The sequence below is a fragment of the Macaca thibetana genome, chromosome 1 (genome assembly GCF_024542745.1).
Source record: "Macaca thibetana thibetana isolate TM-01 chromosome 1, ASM2454274v1, whole genome shotgun sequence".
NCBI classification, from domain to species: Eukaryota; Metazoa; Chordata; class Mammalia; order Primates; family Cercopithecidae; genus Macaca; species Macaca thibetana.
Genome location: NC_065578.1, coordinates 181560469 through 181582414, shown reverse-complemented (window position 1 = coordinate 181582414; position 21946 = coordinate 181560469). Strand labels below are relative to the sequence as shown.

General features: G+C 50.1%; 1 protein-coding gene across 4 annotated transcripts in view; it reads left to right on the top strand.

Annotated features, from left to right (window-relative positions):
• Positions 1 to 21946, top strand: part of CACNA1E (calcium voltage-gated channel subunit alpha1 E) — a 332987-nt gene that overhangs the window by 250703 nt on the left and 60338 nt on the right. For 2 of the 4 annotated variants that reach the window (XM_050766044.1, XM_050766028.1), the window contains exons 18-25: positions 263 to 360; positions 5484 to 5540; positions 6691 to 7332; positions 7729 to 8042; positions 10188 to 10347; positions 11437 to 11566; positions 12278 to 12337; positions 13061 to 13167. In XM_050766044.1, the coding sequence (XP_050622001.1) occupies positions 263 to 360; positions 5484 to 5540; positions 6691 to 7332; positions 7729 to 8042; positions 10188 to 10347; positions 11437 to 11566; positions 12278 to 12337; positions 13061 to 13167 (1568 nt within the window). The remainder of the gene's footprint in view (positions 1 to 262; positions 361 to 5483; positions 5541 to 6690; positions 7333 to 7728; positions 8043 to 10187; positions 10348 to 11436; positions 11567 to 12277; positions 12338 to 13060; positions 13168 to 21946) is intronic. The other 2 variants (XM_050766055.1, XM_050766034.1) reach the window with 1 other exon arrangement.

Sequence of the window (21946 nt, the reverse complement as noted above, 5' to 3'; positions counted from 1 at the left end):
TCATGAGCAGCCCGTGGATGGCTCCAGGATGGAGACAAGGATTGCTGGCCATGCCGGAGCAGTGAGGCTCCTGACTCCCAAGGGACCTGGCCTCTGGCCATCAGAAGTCTCCGAGCCAACCTAACATCTCGCTACCTTGTTTATCCTCTTCCTGTGTCTTCCTGACTTCACTTGGTATTCAGAACTCTTCTTTAGGAGAGCCAAGGGAAGCTACTCTCCTTCCTGGGGATCCCAAGCAAAGCTATCTCTGCTTTGTGTCTAGGATGAACAGGAGGAAGAAGAGGCCTTCAACCAGAAACATGCACTGCAGAAGGCCAAGGAGGTCAGCCCGATGTCTGCACCCAACATGCCTTCGATCGAGTGAGTCAGCTGCCCCCTTCACTGATCACTGAGCTCCTGTGCTAACAGCCAATTCATCAACTCACAAAACTATTGGTTGCAGGAGTGCACCTACTCCATACTGGAACTGTTCCTGAGAATACACAGTGAGCGAGATAGATAATAAACACGCACATCATTTCAGATAGTGACAAGTGCTATAAGTAAATGAAACAGGGTCCTATAGTGGAGAAGTACAGGAGCTGGGTGGGAGCAGCTTATGTCAAGCCAGAAGGGATTCTCTGAGGGGGAGCTGTTTAAGCAGAGACCTAAATGTGTAGATGACAGTCCTGTGACATTTTGAAGGAAGAGTGTTCCCAGCAAGGTCCAGTGTGGCTGATGTGTAATTAATGAGGGGAGATAGAGACAGGGCCGGGGAGGGGACGGGGCCGACTCTGAGGTCCTTAAAGTCCAGGTGGAAGAATTTAGCCTTTATTCTGGCTGAAATCACAGGAGGACCTCAAGTGGAAGGATGAATAGGATATGATTTACACTTTTAAAAAGGTCACTCTGTTCTATGGAGCATAACGGACTGTAGGGGCCAAAGTGGAGGCAGGGAAAGAGTCAGCTCTCAGAGTAAAGTAGGGGAGAGGTGATGGGGGTTTAGACTAGGGTGGGGGAAATGGAGGACATGAGTAATCCCATTCAGTCTGTAGTTTGGAGAGAGAGCCAATAGGATGAGCTCATGGATTCAATGTGGCAGGGGTGAGGATGAATAAAAGGGAAGAAACAAAAATTGATCCCAGGTTTTAAGGTTTTGCAGACTAAGCAGCGGGTTGGGGGGTGGTGGTAGTTACTGGATCCTTGGAAACCGGTGGAAATCTAAAGTTCATTTTGAGATTCTTCTAAGGCATCCAAGTGTTGAATAGGCTCTTGGTTACCTGCAGCAGGAGCTCAGAAAAGTCAGAATTAAAACAATGATTGGCGGAGGTTATTCGCATTTAGATGGTATTTAAGTCATCGGTATGGGTCAGGTATCCCAGAGACCTAGCTGCTGAGGACAGAGGCTGACGGTGATCCTGCTACGAGGAGAAACCAGCCACGGAGACCAAGGGAGTACAGCTAGGAGGCAAGAGAAAGAACAGGAGGCATGGTATGCTGGAAACCTGTGAGGGAAGACTCTGCAGGAAGGAAGAGTGGGTGCCGGTGCTGCATACTGTAGAAAAATCACATACAATAAGGAACAGAAAAAGGACCATTGCATATGGCAAAATGAAAGCTGTTAGTGACCTTACAAGAGCCATTTCCATGGCCAGGTTGGAACAGAACCCAGTTGAAGTGGACTAGGGAGAGAACAGGAGGTGATAAAGGAGAGTGGTGAGTCTGCTGCTTCAGGGGGCCAGCCTGGACCTGTGGTAGAGCTACAGGCAGTCGGCCTGGGCCCTGCGTGGCCTGGTCTCTGCATGGTGAGACGGGGAGGTGTGGGAGGAGAGGCTGGGAAGTGACTGTAGAACCACATAACTCCTGTTGTTTGCGTCCAGGCCTGCATGAGGACTGTGTGAGTGGTGAGTGGTGCTGGGGCATCTGTGGGATGGTCTGAGACCCCCAAGGGGGTGGAAGTCTATCCTGGCAATGACCCTGTCATTGTTACTTGAAGCTAGTAAGGGAGGAGCCTTTGGTTGGCTAGAGCTCCGGTAAATGGCTCCCAGCAGCCTCTTCTTGCCTTGTGGGGTGTGCCAGGGTTGTGTGCGTGTGGGGGGGGGACCTCCCTCCATGCACGTCCATCATCTTGCCTTTGCCTTTTAAAACTAAAGGCCTGGCCCTTGGATCCCTCTTCTGTGAGTGAGAGAAAAAAATTCCCTTCCAAATTGTTAAAAGTTGATAGGGAAATGCCAAAGATTGATAGGGAATATTCCTCTCTGGAATATTCTCTGGGCCTTGAGTAATTTCTGCTCCACCTTCCCTGAACTCATGAGTTTGGGTTAAAAACACATACACACAGGTATCCAAAAATGTGGATGGGTGGGCCTGGCTGCCACTTAGGAGTGGGTGGTTCTATTTACTGAGATGAGGAAGCCTGGGGGAGAAGTGGGTTTAGAGAGATGTGAGTTGGGACGATGCTTGGCCCAGAGTAGAAACTCACTATTTCTGGAATGAAAGAATGAATGAAATGTGGGTAGGCACCGGCAGGGCCGTGGGAATTGAGCAGAGTGTGCATCAGGGCACAGTGAGGTAGAAGGAGGTGCTGCAAACATCCAAGACCAGCAGACACCCGGGCTTTGGTGCTGTACATGTGCTGTGAGGTTGGTGTTGCTGGTGTGAGCCACCTCCAGGTGTGTGTGCCCTGCTCAGCTGTGTGCACTCTGCTCAGGTATGTGTACCCTGCACAGATGTGTGTGCCCTGCAAAGATGTGTGCACCCTGCTCGTGTGAGTACTCTGCTCAGGTGTATGTGCCCTGCACAAGTGTGTCTACATTGCTCAGGTGTGTGTGTCCTACATAGGTGTGTGTCCTCTGCCCAGGTGTGTGTGCCCTGCGCACGTGTGTGTGCTCTGCACAGGTGTGTGTACAATGCTCAGGTGTGTCTGCATTTTGCTTGGGTGTGTGTGCCCTGCTCAGCTGCGTGTGCCCTGCACAGATGTGTGTACATTGCTCACATGTATGTGCCCTACTCGGGTGTGTGTGCCCTGCTCAGGTGTGTGTGCACTGCTCAGGTGTGTGTGCATTTTTCTCAGGTGTGTGTGCACTGCTCAGGTGTGTGTGCATTTTGCTTGGGTGTGTGTGCCCTGCACAGGTGTGTGTGCCCTGCACAGATGTGTGTACACTGCTCAGGTGTGTGTGCCCTGCTCAGGTGTGTGTGCATTTTGCTCGGGTGTGTGTGCCCTGCTCAGCTGTGTGTGCCCTGCACAGATGTGTGTACATTGCTCAGATGTATGTGCCCTACTCGGGTGTGTGTGCCCTGCTCAGGTGTGTGTGCATTTTGCTCGGGTGTGTGTGCCCTGCTCAGCTGTGTGTGCCCTGCACAGATGTGTGTACACTGCTCAGGTGTATGTGCCCTGCTCAGGTGTGTGTGCGCTCTGCACAGGTGTGTGTGCCCTGCACAGATGTGTGTACACTGCTCAGGTGTGTGTGCATTTTGCTCGGGTGTGTGTGCCCTGCTCAGCTGTGTGTGCCCTGCACAGATGTGTGTACACTGCTCAGGTGTATGTGCCCTGCTCAGGTGTGTGTGCGCTCTGCACAGGTGTGTGTGCCCTGCACAGATGTGTGTACACTGCTCAGGTGTATGTGCCCTGCACAGGTGTGTGTGCCCTGCACCAGTGTGCATACACTGCTCAGGTGTGTGTGCTCTGCTCAGTCGTGTATGCCTTGCTCAGGTGTTCATGCCCTGCTTGGGTGTTAAGGCGAAACTGCTGATTTCGGACTACACTTTAAGTGCAAACATGGCTGTCCATGGGGAAACACAGAAGAAGCACTGTTAAAAACCAAAGTGCCTGAGTGCTAGTTATATTTCTCTCACTAATATACTCTGTGATCTCAGAGAGACAACCACTCCGATCTCAGAACCTCTGTTGCCTCATCTTTGAAATGAGAAGAATGCCACCTGCCCTTCCTATCCCACAAGGCTATTGTGGGGTGTACACAAGGTCTCATTCATATGAGTTGGAGACATGTGGATGCTTCTCTGTATGATTTTAGGTATGAATGTAAGTTTGAATCTGTGCATATGTGAGTAGAGAGAATGCCCATGCTTGTGTGTGTGAGAGAGAGAATCCTTCCACGTACATACACTCTTACACACATGCTTCTGGATAGCGGGTATTTGAATATTTGAGAATTTGCAAATAGATGGTGTGATGTGCTTTTCCTAGCAGGTGTGCATGCTGCCTGTCTAGAGCGTATGCTTCTACTTTTGTATCTACCCATGCTTCTTGGCTCTCCTGCCCCCACCTGTGCCTTGTTGCATTGCAGACCACTGATGCTGAGGGATGTATTCAGTTGAGGAGCTCACAGGCTTCTCCACAATGATGTCTGCATCAGTGGGTGCTCCTGGGCAGCCACACACATGTGCACTGTGCATCTTCCATACACCCAGAGTGGGCCTCAGACCAACTGCCTCTGCTCCCTCAGAGGGTGGGGGCTCTTCTGCAGACATGTGAAAGATGGTAGTTGATGGGGATTAATTTGCCTAGCATGTTCTCCGTGGGTGGGCATCAGCTTTATCAGGAGAGGAACAGCATTTGCCAACATCCCAGGTCCAAGCAGGGCCCATCGGGCTGGACTGAGTTCATCAGGCCAGTAACTGGGGCAGGCTTACTGCAAGGATAGCCCAGATGTATCATCCTCTAGCTGAGCATTGACCCTGTGCTGACAGCTTATTTACTAGGCGTCCCGTCTCTTTCTGTGGGCACAGTTAATACGTCGCCATTCTAACCTTGTGTTTGTAAGAACACAATATGCATATGAAAGAGAGTTTTCTCTCTACAAGGCTTAGAAGGTCAATATTGTGCTCTGCCCTGCCGAACATAGAACAGGGCCTATGGCCAGGGCCTCTGCATTGCTCATAGGCAGAGGTCACTGCTCATATCCTGGAGTACATGGATGGTGGCCTATGGAAAGATGGTGCTGCCTCTGACCATGGACCACTTTGTAGCCTTGACATCATGCATGGCAGAGCACTTGCTCCCCTGCATGTTTTGTGAAGCTGGGTCAGGGTCTGCTACAGGACTCATGAGCTGGGGAGCCACACCCAATGAATGTGCTATGCTAGCCCTAGAAATGACTCGGGGGAGGGGAAGAAAACTACTCAGCAACATCTACTGGATTTCCAAAATAGGAATCTGAAGGATGTGTAGGTGGAAGTTTGCGTGCCTGTGGGGCATGGTGTTTGAGCATCTGGAGCTGTGGATCGTGTGAAATGGCATAGCCTGTGTGGCTCTGCATGTGTGCTTCAAAACCTAGATCCATGTATTTGCACATAGCAAGGAACTGAAAGTCACTGCATTGGAGAGTCGAACATGGGGAGTCTACAGAAGGCAAGCAGGCACATGGAGACCCGATGGCCACGCAGAGGACTCTGTGTCCCCCTCCAGAAATCTGCTGGTGGCTCTGGGGCTTGAGGTTCCTAGAGGTTGGGGTGAACTGAACCTGTTCGTTTTTCTTCCCCAGAAGAGACAGAAGGAGAAGACACCACATGTCGATGTGGGAGCCACGCAGCAGCCACCTGTATGTGTGTACCAGTTTGCGTGTTTGTGAGTGGTTACGTGTGGGTGTGGGACAATGTGTCGTTGTCCTTGCCATAGACAAAGTGGCACTGGGTGTGCATGTCAGTGTGAGGCTTGGTGTGTGTGTGTGTGTTCTGTTCACATGATCTGTGGATATGCCCTCTGCACCTCTCAACATGTGCTTATATCAGTGTGTGTCTACGTATGTGACCTGTGTGTTTTTCACTCTTCAGTCTGGCCTGTGAATGAGTATATGTTGTGTTAGTGTTGGTGGGTGTACCTCTCACGTAGGCAGTTGTGTACAGCTATGTGTGGGCCTCAGTGAGGGTGCGTGTGGGTACATCTGCGTGTCCCCTTCACGGTTTGTAGGTGTGCGCCCACAGGCACAGGCGTGGGGAGGAGGTGACTCCCCGTCCGCCCAGCAAGCCCTCTCCCGTGTGCTCTCCTGCATTTGTGTTCATGTGTTTCTGCTGCCCCGTCATTGCTCCTCTAGGCCCCTGGGCTGAAATGCTCAATCTCAGTTTTGAGTATGAGCTGCTGGTGGTCTCTGCACTTAGCCTTCTGTGGCTTTTATTAGCTATTGTGAAAGAGACTCGTAGCACTCTCACTTTTGAGGGTGGTATCAAGACTTTTTGTAATAAGTCTGCCTGGCACTCTTCTCACCCTTCAATGGTATCTGACCATTTCAGCCCTCATTGTCCCAGGCTGTAACCTGAGAGGGAAGGGAGATTGAGGGGGAGAGGAGGAGGAAAGACCTTTGACCTTGAATCAAGGGCCATTGAGTGTGTACAAGCAGACGCCCTGAAAGCAAGGAGAGCAGGGGAGTGAAGACGTGGTAAGCCTGTGGACTGCTGCCCCAGCAGGCCCTGGGGACTTGGAACCCCTCCCAGGGCTGATGCCTACCCACCCCTCAGTTACTGCAAAGCAGGGATTGGAGTGGAAAGTGCCCAGGCTGGGAGGCACCTGCCCGATGAGCTCCTCACGTGTGGCCCGCCTGCTCCTCGCATCTTTCTGTGCTTCCTGTCTGCAGGTCCTGGGCGCTCCCATTTGCCCCCACCATGTGTCCCGCCCTCTCACATGGCCCCTGCGGCCACCCTCCCTGCCTGCAGCTTTCAGGCTCTGACCACAGCCCTGCCCTTTCCCCTTGGCAGGAGGGAGCGGAGGCGCCGGCACCACATGTCTGTGTGGGAGCAGCGCACCAGCCAGCTGAGGAAGCACATGCAGATGTCCAGCCAGGAGGCCCTCAACAGGGAGGAGGCGCCGTCCATGAACCCGCTCAACCCACTCAGCTCCCTCAACCCACTCAACACCCACTCCAGCCTTTATCGGAGACCCAGGGCCATCGAGGGCCTGGCCCTGGGCCTGGCCCTGGAGAAGTTCGAGGAGGAGCGCATCAGCCGTGGGGGGTCCCTCAAGGGGGATGGAGGTGACCGATCCAGTGCCCTGGACAACCAGAGGACCCCCTTGTCCCTGGGCCAGCGGGAGCCGCCGTGGCTGGCCAGGCCCTGTCATGGGAACTGTGACCCGACTCAGCAGGAGGCGGGGGGAGGAGAGGCTGTGGTGACCTTTGAGGACCGGGCCAGGCACAGGCAGAGCCAGCGGCGCAGCCGGCATCGCCGCGTCAGGACGGAAGGCAAGGAGTCCTCCTCAGCCTCTCGGAGCAGGTCTGCTAGCCAGGAACGCAGTCTGGATGAAGCCATGCCCACTGAAGGGGAGAAGGACCCTGAGCTCAGGGGCAACCATGGTGCCAAGGAGCCAACGATCCAAGAAGAGAGAGCCCAGGATTTAAGGAGGTGAGTGAGTCACGGGGTCCCAGATGGACAGCGCACAGGCTGCTGTTAGGCATTCCTCAATATAAGCCTTTCTGAGCTCCAGTTTCCCCTTTTATAAAATGGAAATTATGCTGACACACACTTTGTGAGGTATGAATAAATATAACAGGCAGTGGGCTCTGTCCCGCTGAAAACGAGGGCCTGTTGGAAGTGGGTCGTGGATAGAAGGACAGGAGTAAGGCAGTGACCATGGCGTGTGGGTCTTAGCACCTCTCTGCCTGGCTGGGTGGGGTGGAAGGCGGTGGTGGCTTTGTGCCTTCCAGGCTGCCTGAGCTTCCCCACCTTCCCCTCGTGCCAGGCACACCCGCCATTTGGGGACAGCATCTGAGCACCAGCTCTCTCCTCCTCTCTCCACAGGACCAACAGTCTGATGGTGTCCAGAGGCTCCGGGCTGGCAGGAGGCCTTGATGAGGCTAATGCCCCCTTAGTCCTGCCCCATCCTGAGCTGGAAGTGGGGAAGGACATGGTGCCGACGGAGCAGGAGCCGGAAGGTAGCAGTGAGCAGGCCCTGCTGGGGGATGTGCAGCTAGACATGGGCCGGGTCATCAGCCAGAGTGAGCCCGACCTCTCCTGCATCACGGCCAACACGGACAAGGCCACCACCGAGAGCACCAGCGTCACCGTCGCCATCCCCGACGTGGGCCCCTTGGTGGACTCAACTGTGGTGCACAGTGAGAGCGCAGTCCCGTTTCCCCTCCAACCCCACCTCCTATCCTGTCTGGGGCTGGGGCCCTTCCAATAAAGCCACATGGAAAGCACCACCAGGAGGAGTAAATCATCCTTCAAGAAGTAAAAATGAGTGACAGTTTTCTCCCCGTGTGCAGAAAAAAAATAAGCCAGCATTCTCTTCATCTTAAATTTTTCCCATAAAATTTCCCCAAGCTTTTGGTTCCTGTGACCACACTCAAGTCTTCAGAGTGATCACATGTGACTTTGTGCCCAGTGAGATATTCAGCTATTTGCTTTGGTGTATGAATATTTGATGGTGTTCTCTGGGGTCTCCCAGGTGCTCTGCTGCCCCAGCAAGTTAGGGAGCCTCTGATGGAGTGGACCATGGCTCTGCTCACTGAGTGACCTTCGAAAAACCTCTGTGTCTCTTGAGGCCTCAGTTTGTCGTCTGTAAAGTGAGAGCGTTGTACTAGATGATCTCTGAGGCCGTTCCCTGTACTAATATTTTATATGATTCTATTGCTCTTACCAACTCTTTTTCTCCTAGGAGCTGTTAGTCACAAGTTCTCCCCATCACAGTTCCCTTAGGCAACAAATGTTAATTATTGATGTCCTAAAGGGAAACACAGCAAAACGAACAAACAAACCAAAAAACACTTCTCCACCCCTGCCCTGACCCTACATCCCATCCCTGTATTCATCCCACCCCTTATCCTTGCCCTGACCCCATACCCCATCCCTGCCCTGACCCCACACCTCATCCCTGCGTTATTAATTCCACACCCTATCCTTGCCCTGACCCCATACCCCATGGCTGCTCTGGCCTCATGCTGTCCCCGCATTAATCCCACCTGCCGTCCCAAGATCACTGAATTGTGACCACAGGGTTCCCGCTTTGATGTTTTCCTCTTACTTTTTCTGTATTTACTCTTTCACATGACAGTCTTCCCCCTCCCTGTTTTTCTTCCATGCTCCCTCCCCATTTCTGCATGTTCTCTACAGTCAACATGCCACTACTGCTTCAGAAGGTGCAGTCTCCCATGTCCAGTGGCGTGCTTCAGTTGACTTGGGCATGTCTCAGGATCCCAGACCCACAGCTCTTTTGGTGTTTGTTTGCTTTAATATGTAAGAAGTGTTTTGGGCCTTCTTTTATGAGAAAGAACATAAAGCTTTACTCTCCCTCTGTTCTAATTCCAGAGCTACTCTTTGGTCTTGGTCATAGGTAAAAGCATGTGATAGGAAGGCTTTTGGATACTTCTTATGACTGACTCTTTAGGAGGAAGCCCTGGCATGGGCCAGGACCACCAGGATCCACTGCTGACACAGGGTTCCAGGGTGGAGTCATTCAATGAGCAGGGAGCAGTGGGGCCCTTTCCCCGCTGTGACAGCTTCAGCCTCCTGCCAGTTTAACCTATACCATGTCTTGAGTATGGAAACAGCAGCAGCAGCTGAGAGCTCCCCTCGACCTCTGGCTCCTTCGTCCTCCCAATCCTGGGATGCAGTCATGAACCTATACTCACATGATTATTACATTCTCATTTCTACATTAATCATGGCCAAAAAAAAAGCACAGCCAGAAAGGCTGCTGCAAACAGAGTCATGCTTTATTGAAATCTTCCATTGCAGGGTCATTCACTGAAAGGCAATAGGATTTTAAATCAGGAACCCATACTAGCTTTATGACCTTAGGAAAGGTACTTAAATTGCCAGAACTTTAGTTTTCCCATCTGTATCATGGGAGTAATAATACATGCCACTCGGGGTATACCATGGGAAAATTCAGTAAGTGAATATGTACAAAGAATCCAGAGTTTAGATGTAAAATCTAAACCTTGTAAATTTTATAACAGAAATACTACGTTGTTTATCAGACTCTAAAAGTTCAACCTTAAAAGGGGAAACATGATCATCGTCATTTATATGACATAAAAGGTTATTTCTCATAACATCTGGGGAGGGTGAAATAAGAAGAGAAGAGTTTAACTCAATGTCAGGTAGTAAATACCCCCAATGCCTGCAGGGCACATTTGTTAGGGATGTCCCTGGAGCCCTTTCTCCTCCTCTCCTTTCATCCCCAACTAAACACAAATGGTGCCAGTTTCACATGCTGCATGGTTTCTGAAGATTTCAATGTGTTCCTCTTGTAGTTAGCAACAAGACGGATGGGGAAGCCAGTCCCTTGAAGGAGGCAGAGATCAGAGAGGATGATGAGGAGGTGGAGAATAAAAAGCAGAAGAAGGAGAAGCGTGAGACAGGCAAAGCCATGGTGCCTCACAGCTCAATGTTCATCTTCAGCACCACCAACCCGTAAGCCACCCTCGCGTTGCTCCCTCTTTGGTGCTAGGGTAAATGGCCAGGTGTGAGGCAGGGCAGGGTGAAGGGGAGAGGAAGGATGGGGGCCCAGCCATCTTCTTAAGCCTCCCTGGTGGGGCATGGTCAGACATTGAGCATCTGGGGTGCCCACTAAGTGAGGTGGGTTGGTAAGTTACACAGCCTCTGAACTCTGCCCGTAGCCGAAAGAGTAACGTCAGACAGGAGAGCATGAGACATGTCATCAGAAAGGAACTCTTTACCAGTCTTTGGTCAGTAGGTAGCATGGAGAAAGGAAGGAAATCTACATGAGATTGTGTCACCGAATATTCCAGAAGTGGATAGAGCCAAGAATGTGGAGCCTAGAATGACCAGATCACCTGTTTGAGTTGAGAGTTTTGGTCACACTGCTCTCCATGTGGAGTTTTGAAATGGTCTGCTCTGAGCATGCTACTCAGAGCAGAGGCAGGGACATGAAGTGGGCGTGACAGAGCGGAGTCTGGAAGGTTAGATTCAGGAAAGATGGAATTTGGGAAGAGCGTTCCAGCAGGGCTCCGGGAAGAGGGCAACCTGGGTTAAGGCATGTGAGCCATCCATGACTAGAATGCAGAATATAGAATACAGTTACTTTAACCAGAATAACCTGGGGCTCATGAAAACTCATTACTGCTTTCGTCAGGATCTTAGAATCAAGATCTATTTTTATGTTTCTTGGTTCTTTGTAATTTCCTTGGGATGTCCCAGTTTCCTTAGAGTGGGAGAGTAGACATCAAGATACAGCAGAGGGTGCTGTGCAGCCGCCCTGAGTTGGTAGGCTGATGCTGGCTGCTCCCCATGGCTCAGACGTGCCTGCAGATAATGTATCTTGGCTTGCGTGCTGCAGCCTCTAACCAATCTGATTACCTTCTTCCACTGGGGCTTTAAATCAAGGGTGGTGGCTGAGAAATTAAATTGCTCTCCCTGGCGGCTTCCTTTGGCAAGGGCCTGGCTGTCTGGAAGGGGCCGATATGTGTATGTGGGAGTGAGGAGTAAGGGCATGGGTGTAGTGGGGAGTGGGCCAGCTCAGCCGTGCTCCACTGCCCGCAGGATCCGGAGGGCCTGCCACTACATCGTGAACCTGCGCTACTTTGAGATGTGCATCCTCCTGGTGATTGCAGCCAGCAGCATCGCCCTGGCGGCAGAGGACCCCGTCCTGACCAACTCAGAGCGCAACAAAGTGGGTGCACAGGGACCATGTGTCAGCCTCCGTAGTACTCTGGTGCTCACCCCATCCCAGCTCTGGAGGTGAACCGAGATGGTAGCAAGGTTTCTGGGGAATGAGCAAGGATTGGAAATTGCCCACTCCTGTTCCTCAGGGCTAAGTATGAACCATTCCCAGACAAGCCCCTTCCAAGCCCAACACACTGCAAGGCTCTGCCTCAAACCGGCCAGGGCTCTGCGAGGCTCTGCAGCCACCCATGGGCTTGGATGTGGGTCTAATGTAGGGTCATGGATGGTGTGTGTGAAGCTGGCAGCTGCAGCTCCACCACAGGGGGCCAAGGCCTCTCCTGGGGGTCCCACGGGTATATGTCAGGAGACATGAGGGACACGAGGAGGACAGGAGCTGACAAGGATTTCAGGTCCCGAGCCAGAACTGAGGGACAGGTATATGGACAATTCAGACCCAAAAAGTTAAGTTCTGGCCAACGAGAGGGAACAGCCAAGGAGTGGCCACTGGGTCACATGGCTCCAGCAGGGCCCATGCCCCTCCTTCTGGCATTTCTCTCAGTCTAGCTAGTGGCTCTAATTCCAAGCCTTTGTTTTGAGGGTGCAGTGGGTGAAGGCCGGGGTGGGCAGGCACGAGTGCATGTGTCCTGGCAGGTGGGAGTGCGTGTAGTAGCCTGTTGACCACACATGGTCATTTCCTTCTGCCATATATGTCTTTCAGGTCCTGAGGTATTTTGACTATGTGTTCACGGGCGTGTTCACCTTTGAGATGGTTATAAAGGTAAAAACTTCTAGAGAAAACCTGGGGTCTTGGGTTTAGATAGGTCACCTGTCTGCTCCTTAGGCTAGAGCCTTTCCTCAGAGTTACCACCTACCAGCCAATGGCAGCCCTCAGTAGAGCTTCTGCCGCCCCTTCTCTGGCCTCAGAATCCTGAAAAAATCTGTCTCAGCAAGACACGGCTGCATGGTTATGTTTGTACTGGTGCAGGCCTGTGGACATGGCCCAAGTAGGAGGCAGGCAACAGGTGTGCAGGCAGGCTTGGGGCCAGCACTCTCCTCCCCAGTGCTTGTCCTGGCTGAGCCTGGGTGTATGCCAAGGCAAAGGGCTAGGTAGAGATGAGTCTTCCTGGGCTTCATCTAGTCCCAGCCATCATAACACCCCATAGTCTGTCTTGTTCCCAGCCTCATCCATCCAGGATTTTACCCATCTGTGCATATGTGGCAATGCCCAGTGCTCTGAGCCATAAATGAAAGGAGGAATGTGGCAGGGTTCTGTGAAAACCAAGGAGTCTAGTGAACCCTGGGTGACTATGAGATGGGGGCTTCAGGACTCAGTCATGTGGAGAAAGCCTGCTGGACCTACGCTGTCATTCTCCAGGTCCTAGCGTAGGGTTGGTTGTGGAGATGGTAGCAGTGGAGGCATTGCCACGATGAACAGAGCTCAGGTCAAGTGTTGCCCACACCTTCTGGGCTCATTGTGGCTGTTCATATCCTTCTTCTGCAGATGATAGACCAAGGCTTGATCCTGCAGGATGGGTCCTACTTCCGAGACCTGTGGAACATCCTGGACTTTGTGGTGGTCGTTGGCGCATTGGTGGCCTTTGCTCTGGCGTAAGTGACTCTTTTCTTATTTGATTCCCTTCCTTCCCCTCTTCCTGGAGACTCCAGTTGATTTGAAGCCCTTTTCAGAAATGCAACATTCAGGGTGATGCCAAAGAATGCCCCTCCGGGAAATCTGCTCCCCAGTCACCCTCAGCAGAGCTCCTGAGCACCTTGCAGCTCCAGCTCATGTGACCTGACTGGCAGAATGGGGGAAGCAGGAGTAGGGAGCGTCAGGAGGGAGAAGTCAGAGGCCCTGGGAATTCCTTTCCTGGAAACGAGTAAGCATGGGCAGGCACTCACAGTGTGGACAGTGCTTCCATGCATTTAGCAATAGACCCAAGAACAGCTTATGGGCCCTTTCTTTCTTGAGTGTGTCAATCAAGGAAGCAGCTTGAAAGAAAGATGCAGAGGGTAGTGCAAAGTTGAGGATCACGGAATCCTAGGCATGGTGAGGTTTTCTGTTCATAGCAGGTGTAAATGAGAGCTCTTCCGGGGATGCAAGAACCATGCTTTCGCACACACCTAATAATATGTTTAATCTCCAAAAGGAAAGGCTTTCCAAATTTTCCTTGATAATGTCCTTAGGAAAACAGCCTTAAACCATTCAGGCAACTAAATCATGTTCATTATATTTGTGGGATTTTTTTTCCCCCACACATGGATCCAACTCTAGACAGTTTTCAATCACATTCTGACATTTCCTGTGGAATCTAGCCAAGGAAAGGGCTCTTCTAGCCCTCCTGGGTGTAACTAGGAAATGGGATGCTTTCAGGGTCTTTTTCCTAACCTGGTGTATAGAGTGCCCCAGAAGGATGAATGACAGCCTTGGGGTTCTGTCTGTACCTTGTTCACCCTGAGCAGCTTCAGCCTCTTCCAGGATGCATAACAGAATTCTCAGAGCCATCCCTCAAGTCTCTCTGAGTACAAGTGGAAGCCTCATCTTTAGCCTCAGCAAGGCTAGCTACACCGTGTGGCGAGGCAGGAGAGCTTTCAGGAGCTGCTGTCATTGAGTCATTGATGGCAGCTGCGAAAGGAACACAATGTCTTCATACATTTACCCTTCTGAGTGGTTTTCCCTCCAAGGGTTTGCCCTTCCAAGTGTTTAGAAAGAGATCACCATTGGAAGGGTTTGCCCTTCTAAATGTTTAGAAAGACAGGGAAGCTGGGCCGGGCGCGATGGCTCACGCCTGTAATCCCAGCACTTTGGGAGGCCGAGGCAGGCGGATCACAAGGTCAGGAGATCGAGACCATCCTGGCTAACACGGTGAAACCCCATCTCTACTAAAAATACAAAAAAATAGCCAGGCATGGTGGTGGGCACCTGTGGTCCCAGTTACTTGGGAGACTGAGGCAGGAGAATGGTGTGAACCAGGGAGGTGGAGCTTGCAGTGAGCTGAGATTGCGCCACTGCACTCCAGCCTGGGCGACACAGCGAGACTCTGTCTCAAAAAAAAAAAAAGAAAGGGAAGCTGACAGTGCTTCTCCTCAAGCTTCTCCTCAAGCACTGTCAGCTTCCGTCTCTTATCCTTTCCGGCAGAAAAATAGGTGGGATGAGAATTACAAGATGTTTCTCAAGTGGCCTGGTGGGGTGGGGATAGTGGAGGATTATGTCTTAAGGAGAGGTACAAGGTACACGCCCAGCTGTGCTAGAAGTGTAGGATCTCCCAGAACCTGCAAGTGGACTGTGCTCCGTCAGCCACAAGACTGTGACATGAGTGGACTGTGCTCCCTCAGTCATGAGAGACCCTACAAAAGAAAACCATGTTGGGCATAGTTTGTGACCCTGAAATGGGCTGGTGATCAAAGTAACTCCAGTGTCCCTTGTCCCCTTGTGCACATGTTAATTCCATTGTGCAGTCACTTTTGCCTCCCACAAAAAGAAAGCTTTCTGTCACGTGTGACTGGACTGTTCTTGAGGAAATTTTACAGAAACATGGGGTATTTTCTCAAGCATCTGGGCCCTGTCTGGATTCTCGTGGTACAATGAAAGGAAAGGCAGCTCTGGCTCCATCAGAGGGACTTCCAGCTCCTCTTCCATCTTCTTGGAAAGATGGATTAAAGTCTGCTTTTGCCCTAAGGAGACCCACATTTTTTGTTAGAGATAAATATTATCCTTAGGTTTTTAAAAGGTCAAGTTCCCTTTTCATTTTACTAATTCATTTGCATAGATTATCCACTGTATCGTTCTTATTTTGATCTCTAAAAATCATGTGTCTCCCTTTGAAGTATAAAGAACAAGGAGATAGAAGCATATAGGAAAGAACCCACCCCATCTTTAGGAAGAACAGAACCCACTGGCGTAACAGGACAGAGTGGCAGGAAAGGTTGGGCTGTGGAACCAGATGGGCCCTTGTTTGAATCCCAGCCCCTCTACTTTCCAGCTTTGTGTCCTTGAGCCACACAGCAAAATATTAACCCTCCTAACCTCAGTTCTCATCTCTGAAATGCAGATAAAATAATGTGTGTAAAGTGCTTAGGACAGGACCTGATGTAGTGTGAACAATCAATACTTGTTAATTCCCCTCCTCATCCTTCCATTCTCTTATCACATCATGAAATCCAAATATAGGAGCAAATATGTATTGATGCGCAATGTATACAGATAGATGTGTGCAGGCTGGCCCAAGACCTAGTTGTTTTATACATATACACCCCCCTCGCCTATGCCTGTGTGCCTGGTAACCAGGCTGGCGTTTTGGTGCCAGTGTGGGAGGAGGTGTGTTTTAGAGGAAGCTCCTGCATGCCTGCCCATTGTCCACAGTCCAGACATCTCTCCTCAGACCCAGAGCAGTGATGATGTTCAGTAGAGCTGTCATCTGTCTTGTTCTTTCTTTGTGCCCTTTGAAACGTGGCAGTGGTGGCTTTGGTGCTGGTGGCAGGGGAAGCCTTAACAGCCCCGGAGCCGAAGCCTCTCTGTTGTTCCTCAGACCAGGTACAGTGCAGGGGCCCCCAGGAACCCCCTGGTTCTGGGGTCCATACTTGTGTGATGGATTGAGAGTTATGATCCATCACTTGCTTTTAGTCATGTCACTTCTTGAACTCTCCCTTCGTTTTCTCCGAAACATAGATGGTACTTGCTCACCCTTCTCCATCCATTTTCTCTTTTGCCTTCAACTTTCCAAGCTTGCCATGCCCATTCCCTCTCCCCTTTCTCTGCTCATGGAGCAGGCTCCCACTCCCCCTCCTCTGGCCTTCGTCACATTTGCTGAGCGAGGTCCAGGTAATGCTTTCTTTTGCTCATGCACCCATGCTTTCAAACTCTGTCCTGTTCCTTTCCTCATTAATGGCACCAGAGAATTCAGCTCTCCCATCACTTTGGTGGAGTTAGCCAGAGTCCTGCCTGCCAGCAGAGAGAGGACCTGGCCTGAGACAGAGAGTGAAACAAGTCACTGAGCCTATGTCCCTCATGATCAGGGGCTCAGGCCAGCAGAAAGCCAAATGTGGGGTTGTCTGCAGGCTTGTCAAGTATCTCTCTCCTTGTGTTTACAACTTTCGTTATCATATCCCATATATTTGCCCCATAATGTCCACCATTCAAATAACCTTATTCCTGTCCCAGTCTCTTTCTCTCTTTCTTAAAATTGAACCATGACTTACTGAGGAGGCCTCTGTGAAGCCTATTGCTTAATCGACTTGAGCTACTGATGGTGGTTGCCATGGTAGCATCTTTCTGTGGCTCCTCAGAAACCAGGGCTGACATGGCATTCCTTCCACCACCCAGCCAGAGCCTTCTCAGACCCTGGTCCAACCCCCAGGAGCAAAGCCCCTCACCAAGTGGGGGGAATGACCTCTAGCTGAATTCTCAAAGAAAGCTGCGGTGTCCCCTGAGCCCTCCTGCCGAGGCGTGTGCCTGCCACCATGTATGTTTTCTACAAGCATATATGTTGTTTATGCAGTGGCTGAAGAGAAGACTGTTCTCCACAGCTGCATACATCAAGTTAAGGGAATGTTTATAATGTAAACCTGGAAAATTCCGTTGGGGAACTTTATTGACTTTTGAGGAGGAAGGGAAGGGGATTTTTTCATTTATTTATTTTTCTTCTTGGATTTATTTTAAGTGTGGGCAGAGCAGTGGATAAAAAAATAAATGGAAAGATACCCACATTGCAACTTTTCTGGTCTTTCCAATTCACTTTTACATTATAAGGCATTTATAAGAACACTCAGGTCTCATTCCTTAAGCTCAGCGTCCCTGCAGGGAGGTGGGCAGAGTTTTGGCAAAGGTTGGGTTCAGGGCTTCATTATTCCACTGTCCTCACAACGCCTGCTTTCTGGGCCACATGGAGACAGAGTGTTTGCTGACTATAAATGTCCGCAGCTGTGCCTTCTGTACTTTGAGGTTTCAAGAAAAGTCTGGTGAGTGGCTGGATCTATGAAACCTTCCTCTTTTATCTTTTTCTTTCCAAAGAAGAGGGATTCTTTTGTGTGATTTTATGTGAAAGGACCAGAAACCGCTTTGCCCAGTTTCCACACACCCTGTTGCCATCTCTGCTGCTTCCCGGCCTCCTGGAGGGAAGGCAAAGATGGTTACAGCCTTGGCATTTCTGGGGATCTGCACATGAGGCACATTCCCCTGCTTTGGGGGGCCCTGCTCCCCAACCAAAGTCAGCTGCCTTGTAGGGAGGTCACGCAACCACTACACAGATTACATTCCTGAACCTCACAGAACCCTCATGTTTCATGTCTTTCATGTTTAGTGAAGTGACTTGGGCAAACAGGTGGACAGGGACAGAATCTCTGGAGAATGCAGGAGAGGACCAGAACACCTGTGCGTGTGTGTCTTTCTGTGTGTGACACCTGCACTCCAACCCAGGACCCTCACCCTCTCCATTTCCACTGCTCTACAACATGTTACTTGACTAGCTCGATTCACATGAGCAGGTGAGCTCTCCTGGATTGGATTCTAAGCAGTCAACTCATGGCTTATAATTGCTCAGCAGCAGCACAGATGGTTTAATAGAAAAATAACTAGCAATTTTGCTCCCATCTCCTCCTCCACCTCAGAATTCACGATGGCCTGTGCATCAGTCAGTTATACAGGCTCTCCGGCGGCTGACGCCAAAACTTCCTGTTGCCATTTGCCGTTGTAGCAGGGCATGGGATGAGGTCAGGACTCCCTGGCACTCAGGAGATTTGGCTCACAGACGCACTTGGCCTTTCATTATTCAGTCCTTAGCCAGAAATGAAAAACATGAGTCAATCTGCCTTCTTGATGCCAGAAGGAACTGGAGTTCCCACATTAGCTTTTATTACATTCTTTTCATTAAAGTATGTCACTTTCCTGACACTTGACACTCTGCCCTAGTCGCTGAGATGGATAAGGTCCATTGAATGCATTCAGCACTAGCTGTGGCAGCAGAGTTATATACACAGGCATGGACAATTTTAGATTTGGAAGGACCCTAAGGAGCCAGAGAATATGTTCCTCTGCGAGCTGGGAGTGGTGGCTCACGCCTGTAACTCCAGCAAGTCGGGAGGCTGAGATGCGAGGATTGTTTAAGGCTGGGAGTTCGATAATATGGTCCTCTGGTTCTGGATTTGCTTGTGGGATTTTGTGGGTTAGAAGGTGAGAATGTGCACATGTAAGGAAGAGGTGGCTATTCAGCACCAAAATGCTCATACACACTCATGCTCAGCACCGCATGGAAACAACAGACAAACATTTCACCCTAAACCTGGTTGGTTGTTTCTCCTATTCTTCACTCCCTGCCTGTGTCTGAGGCAGTCCCCTCAAACCTCCAGCGTTGCCTATGGGACTTCTTTCTTGACAGAACTTCCCTCTTTTTAAACTGAAAGGGGAGTCTGCCAAAGGGAGCAGTGACTGCACATTAATCTTGGAGGCAAAAAAAGTGGACGAAGTCCTGCTTCATGCAGAGAAGACCCATTTACCACTGAGCCAGACAGGCCATCCAGTTCCCCTGTTCTGTGGAAGAGAACGAAGGATTAAAATTAAATTTAGCCGTCAAGTAGCCCATTAACTGTGGATTTAGGAGGCCAGCTGAAAAAGAATTGGAAATTTCCAACTGTAAGCAGATGGGAGGATGTTGTTCCCTGAGACTCCAGTTTAAAAGTCACCTCAAGAATGACAACATCTGATTTTTGTGCCCAGTCAAGGACACTAAAGATGATCAATGCCCATGGACTTTTGAGGTGCCTACTGCTATATCATAGCTGCATTGAAAATGGAGTTTGGGAGGGAGGAAGGAGGGACAGAGTGGCAGCCACGTGGAGGGAGGGAGTGTCTGAAAGGAGATAAGTCCTCAGTCTACCTACTCTTGGCATTAAGTCTCAACATGCATAGTTTTTAGTGAACGCTGGAAAAAGTGTTGTCTGTTGCGTGTGACATTGGTGCTGCCGAGGAACCGCCTGTAGAATATTCGCTTTGAGACCTTTATCTTATGGAGGCAACGGCTGTGAACACCACAGTATTATTATTATTTTAATCAACAGCACGAAATTGGGAGACGGTTGGTTGTAAATGGGATCTCAGCCTGTGGCCACAGACCCAAGCAAAATGAAATGATCCAATCAGGGAACACTGCCCCATCCACATGGTAACCAACAACCAACCAGACCCAGATACAAAAAGCACCCTGTGAGCCTTCACAACCATGGGAAGAGCCCAGTATTGCTGAATTAGTGGAAACTCCTCATAGTGCCCTCCAGATTTAAAAGTAGATTTTAGGCTGGGCGCGGTGGCTCACACCTGTAATCCCAGCACTTTGAAAGGCCGAGGCGGGCGGATCACGAGGTCAGGAGATCGAGACCATCCTGGCTAACATGGTGAAACCCCGTCTCTACTAAAAATACAAAAAATTAGTCAGGCGTGGTGGTGGCGGGCGCCTGTAGTCCCACCTACTCGGGAGGCTGAGACAGGAGAACACCGTGAACCAGGGAGGCAGAGCTCGCAGTGAGCTGAGATCGTGCCACTGCACTCCAGCCTGGGCGACAGAGCGAGACTCTGTCTCAAAAAAAAAAAGGTAGATTTTAGAGTTACTTGGGTCAGAAGACCTCATAATGGACTTGGGGACCATCAACACAGATCATGCCAGCCACCTGCCTAATCCATATGCACAGGGGCACAGCCTAGCATTTCAAGTTAGTCTTCAGTGGGACAAGTGTGTTGGGTGGACTTCCACCAGCTCCAAGGCCTTCTTAGAAAGATCAGCAGATGAGTCTTTGGGTATGTCTAGAATAAAAAGACAAAGAAAAGAGACAACTAAGTCCACTGTTCACCAGATTGAATAATAAAACTGCTAGGAGACAGTTAGATGCTCTGCTGTCTCCTGCTGCTTCTCAGTGTTTGGACAGAAACACCACCAGTTGGAGTATGGTGCTGTGTATGGCAAAGGAGGAAGCTTACAAAAGGCTCTCAGGAGTGTGTATGAGCTTGTTGAGGTCCGTGTGCAAGAGGGAAAGGATTATGCACCAAACACTTAGCACAGAGCTAGTGCTCTGGTCACATGACAAAGAAACATGGCAGAGTAACAATGGATTGAGGGTTCGAGGGTGACCCCAAGAGATGCTGAGGCACGGACCACGAGGAAAAATAAACCCCAAATGGCAGCCGCTAAGCAGTGACAAGGTCAAAGTGGTAAATTTAAAATTTTCACAGAAGCAGATGAACATATCCTTATCTGCAGGTCCTAGAGAGACAGGCACTGCCAGCACAAAAGGGGAAAGTTCCCCACAGGTCTTTAGAATTTTTAAAGTGCTTTCACACTGTTTATTTTATTTATCACCGAGCAGTCCTGTTTTACAGTTGAGAAGTGGATTGCCTGAGGTTTGACTAGTCTAACTCATTTGACTAGTAAGTAGCAAAGCCAGTTCTTGAACAACCTTGGTGTTCTGATTTGAAGTTCAGTGTTGTCTCCATTATGTTAAGCGCCCTTCTACACAACATGTTCTAGTTAGCTCCAAGCAATTAACCCCTGTAAGCTAAGAGCAGTGGCTTGATATAGATCTCTCCTCAACCTACAGATCCTTCTGTCTCTACCTGGTGACAGACAAGACCTATGGGTAGGTGGAGAAGGGCATCCCTGAACTTGTCCATCTTGATGTTTCATCTGCAACTTTTTTTTCCTACGAACCCTCATGGACCCTAAACTGATTACAGGGAGTATGATAGCTCAGTATTTGAGATCAGGAAGTACTGGTCCTTTTACTGTTTCCTTCTTTGGTTAAAACCCTCCAATGGTTCCCATTTGAAAGGCACTGTAACATCACAAATAAGAGCATAGGTTTCAGAGTCAGGTACATTTAGGTCTGAATCCCAGCACATTAACTGCCTTAACTTTGAACCTCTGCTTCTTCATCTGTAAATGGGGATTCAAAAATAATATTTTGGTCCTATGAGCATTAAACAAGGTAAAATGTATTTAATGTCTGCTATAGTGCCAAGCACTTAGTAATTGTATAATGATAGTTATTATTTCCTACCAAATAATAGTCCAGACACATTAGTGAGACACTCAAGGCTCCTCACAGCATGACCCCTCCATCTACCTTTCACTCCTGCAAGCCTGGCCATTGCCTGAGGCAAGAGATTCCTTCAGATCCCTGAGCTATTCTCTGCTGAGCTCATGGGGGTGGGCAGAAGGCCATGGCACTTAAAGGACAGAAGGGTTCTTTAGAACCTGATGTCCCTGCTCTGCGCTCATGGGAGGAGAGTCAGTTCCTGGCAGAAATCAACTTGAGAGCATGTCCTTTGAGAAGAGGGGACCTGGGAGGTGAAGAGCAAGATTACATTGAATGCTGAGTGATTACACATGAAAGATCTGGAAGGCAA